At 58.2% G+C, this 3,254-nt stretch overlaps 1 protein-coding gene across 1 annotated transcript in view; it reads right to left on the bottom strand.

Annotated features, from left to right (window-relative positions):
• LOC113202107 (protein sax-3-like) overlaps positions 1-3,254 on the bottom strand; it is a 125,011-nt gene that overhangs the window by 20,964 nt on the left and 100,793 nt on the right. The window contains exon 10 of the mRNA XM_052265686.1: positions 2,527-2,841. Coding sequence (XP_052121646.1) covers positions 2,527-2,841 — 315 coding nt within the window. The remainder of the gene's footprint in view (positions 1-2,526; positions 2,842-3,254) is intronic.

Genomic DNA, 3,254 nt, shown 5'->3' with positions numbered 1-3,254 from the left:
CCCCCTACCCGCACCCCCTCCAGCCGGAAGCGGACCGCCGGGCTGGGTTGCGCTGCGTGTCCCGCAAGGCCACCTCTCTCACTCTCTGTCCCTCCTCGGTCTCTTCTCGCTCGCTCTCCGCTCCGCTTTTGTGAAGCGAGGAGCTGCGAAAGAGAGGGGCAAACAATCCTATTCACGGCGCTCACCTGCGGGCCGCACGCACCCGCACCCCTCCGGCCACACACGGCTCGTCCTTGAGGGCCCCGCAGACAGACCCATCATCCCCGTCCCTCACCCAAGACTCCTCCCCCCCCCTCACCCCACCCAGTCTAGCGACCGACGAGGCGACGGAAAGATTTCCCCCGAGCTGCCCGAGCGACGACGGCTCGCAGGGAAGAAAAACTGCTCCCCTCACAACACTCGCGCACTCGAGAGCTTCTCCTACTCGTTCTTTACTCACGTGAGAGGGCAGCGAGCACACTGTGTTTGTGTTGAAAAAAACGAGCGTTGAAAAAACTAAGGCGCGAGTTGTTGCTGAACTGTAGCACAAACAAAACGGCACGACAACGATTCTCCGTGTTCTTGCCCCTGCGTGCTCGCCACGCTCCGCCCCGCCCCCGCCGGCGTCGGTCCTTGGGGACCTCCTCGGGGACAGGACTGAGCGTTCAGCAGCTAAACGGCACCTCGGCGACCTTGAGAACCCCGGGCAGGAAAGTTGTTCGGAAGCAGGGGGAGCTACGGGGGAGCCGGGGGAGCGCAAGGGGGAGACGCGCCTCCGTGCTGCGCCGACTTGAGACAGATGCTGACGGCCTCTCAGGGCGTGGCGTGGCGGGGCTGTGGGGGCGTGTCAGGACCGCGCGGCTGGACGAGGGGCTTAACTTGTGACGTCCCAAACACAACACTGCGGAACACACGCGCCTCGCATTAGAGCGTGGAGCATGGGCGCTAGTCTGTGTGTGTGTGTGTGTGTGTGTGCGCGCTTGTAAGGGAGAGAGACAGAGACAGAGACGAGGAGAGAGACCAGGCAGCAGAGGCAACAGTACAGCAGGAGGAAGGGAGAGCGAGACAGACGACGGGCAGAAAGAACGAGAGCGGGCCTTGGAGTGAGCGTAAAACAGGAAAGCACGAACCAACGCTGCCCGAGTCGACGGCGGGTCATACACTGCTGGAAATGTTAGCCGAGGTCAGTTTGCTCGCCTCGCTGGCCTGGCCCTCGGGCGCTATGTCCAGCTGCTCGAGTCCAGAGAGCGAGCACTCGCGAAAGCCAGGCTGTGTTTGACTTGTCAAACTGGCGGCTAAGTGCAGGGGACTCTCTTTCCTCTCTGTCCTCCGCCGTTCTGTCCCTCTCTCTCCCCGTCAGCGCTGCCGCTTTCAGCGCACACGTTTGCCTGGCCGCCCTTTCACGCTGCAGACGGATGCCCCGTCTCTCTCTTGTCCTCCCACTTTCCCTTTTCTCCTCTCTCTCTCTCTCTCTCTCTCGCTCGCTCTCTCGCTCTCCGACGTCTTAATTAAGGTCAATCAATTACCCGGCGTGAAAGCGTCTTTTGTCAAGCCCCTGGAGGGGCTCCGCTCCGGCTCCGGGAGGCCTCCGGGCCACGAGGAGGCGGAGCAGGAGGAGGTCTTTGTGGAAGAGCCGACCCGGCCCGGCGACTTTTCAAACCAGATTGTGGCCCGCAGGAGACGGGGCGTGGTGGAGCGTGGCTGGGCGGGCGACCCAGAAAAGCACACAAATTGTTTCTCCTTTTTTTTATCCGGCCTCGAAAGAAAAGTGTTGTTTTAGCCGACGCCGTTTTCTGCACCCTTTACGGGGATAACAGGGCAGTCAAAAAGAAACGCATATTAATGCATTTGAAAAATAAAATGTTACAACTTTTTAAAAATATTTCCTGTAAGTGTTTTTTTGTTTTCTTTCTCGACGGGTAATGGTTCGTCGGTACGTGGGCGAATTAGAGCAATGGCAACCTGCTCGCACCCGATGGTCGGACGATTGGTGGGGCGTGGGCGGAGTGGCGTGCGCGAGGGGCTGCACCTCGTTGAAGCGCTGCAGGCTGCCTATCTAAACGGCGCTGCACTAACGCCTCCCCGGGGACGCATCCCGGCGGCGGCGAGGAGCAAGGAGCGGCGAGCAGGAGCCACGGCCGGGTGGAGCGCGCGATGGGGCGGGACGGGCAGGGGTGAAAAAACAGCAGAGTCGGCGCCGTGGGGAGGGACCCCCCTGCAGCAGCCACGGGCCGTCGGGCCTCCCCTGGCCAAACCCGCCACACCGGCTCAAGCACCGCAGCCCCCTCCCTCTTCCTAACCCCCTCTACCTCCTCCCGTCCTCCCCCGAGAGAGTCCCGTCCACCACAACGTCGCTCCCAAGTGTTTGCCCAGGACCCGTAATCGTCTCCATTTCAGCCTAGGATGACGTCTCGGCCGGCTGGTGCCGTCTCGCCCAGCAGCGGCTCTCCACGGACACCGTCAGGAAAATAGTTGCGTCCGACTTCGCTCTCTACGATAGGAAGACACCACACCACTTGTGAATCGCCTGGCTTTTCTTTCACTCACCTGATAGCCGAGGAGGCTGGACGCTCCGATGCGGTTGTTGCGGGTCCAGGACAGCGTGACGGCCGAGGCGGTGGCGTTGACGACGTGCGGCCGGCCCGGCGGCCCCGGGAACGAGCTGGGCTCGGGCGCGCGGTAGAAAGCGATGTTGGGGTTGGTGGGCGCCTCGACGCGCAGTGTCGCCCACCACGTGGCCTTGCCCGCGCGGGACGAGGCCACGCACGTGTACACGCCCGCGTCGTTGCGGTCCAGTTCTGTGGAGAGAGATTTAAACGGGAAACAAGTATTAGAACGTTGTCTTCGGTTCCATTTAAAAACCTTCCGGAATACAACATGAACGTGTGGTATTCCTCTCGCTTTGTGCTGTTTCTTTAGTCATTATAAAGAATTATATAGTTTGGTACCAAACATTTTGGGGACTTTAAATCTTTTGTAGCTTTTTCATTCAAAATGCAACTCAAACTATTTTTGGAAAAATTAGAAACTTACTGTCAAGTAAACGTCGAAAAATGTTATTGCATAAGCCAAAACTCGGACTTACACAAAACTGACATAATTTCTAGTATTGAACTAAATTTATCAAAAACTCTGAAAACTCAACAGCATGCATTGCATGCGTTATATAAAGCATGCATGGTATGCATGCTGTATTTAACGCATGCATTGAGATGCATGCTGTTTTTAACGCATGCATGGAGATGCATGCTGTATTTAATGCATGCATTGAGATG

This window comes from Frankliniella occidentalis, unplaced genomic scaffold (genome assembly GCF_000697945.3).
Source record: "Frankliniella occidentalis isolate FOCC.00 unplaced genomic scaffold, Focc_3.1 Scaffold29, whole genome shotgun sequence".
NCBI lineage: Eukaryota > Metazoa > Arthropoda > Insecta > Thysanoptera > Thripidae > Frankliniella > Frankliniella occidentalis.
Note: the sequence above shows the minus strand (reverse complement) of the source record. Positions and strands in the feature narration are given on the sequence as shown.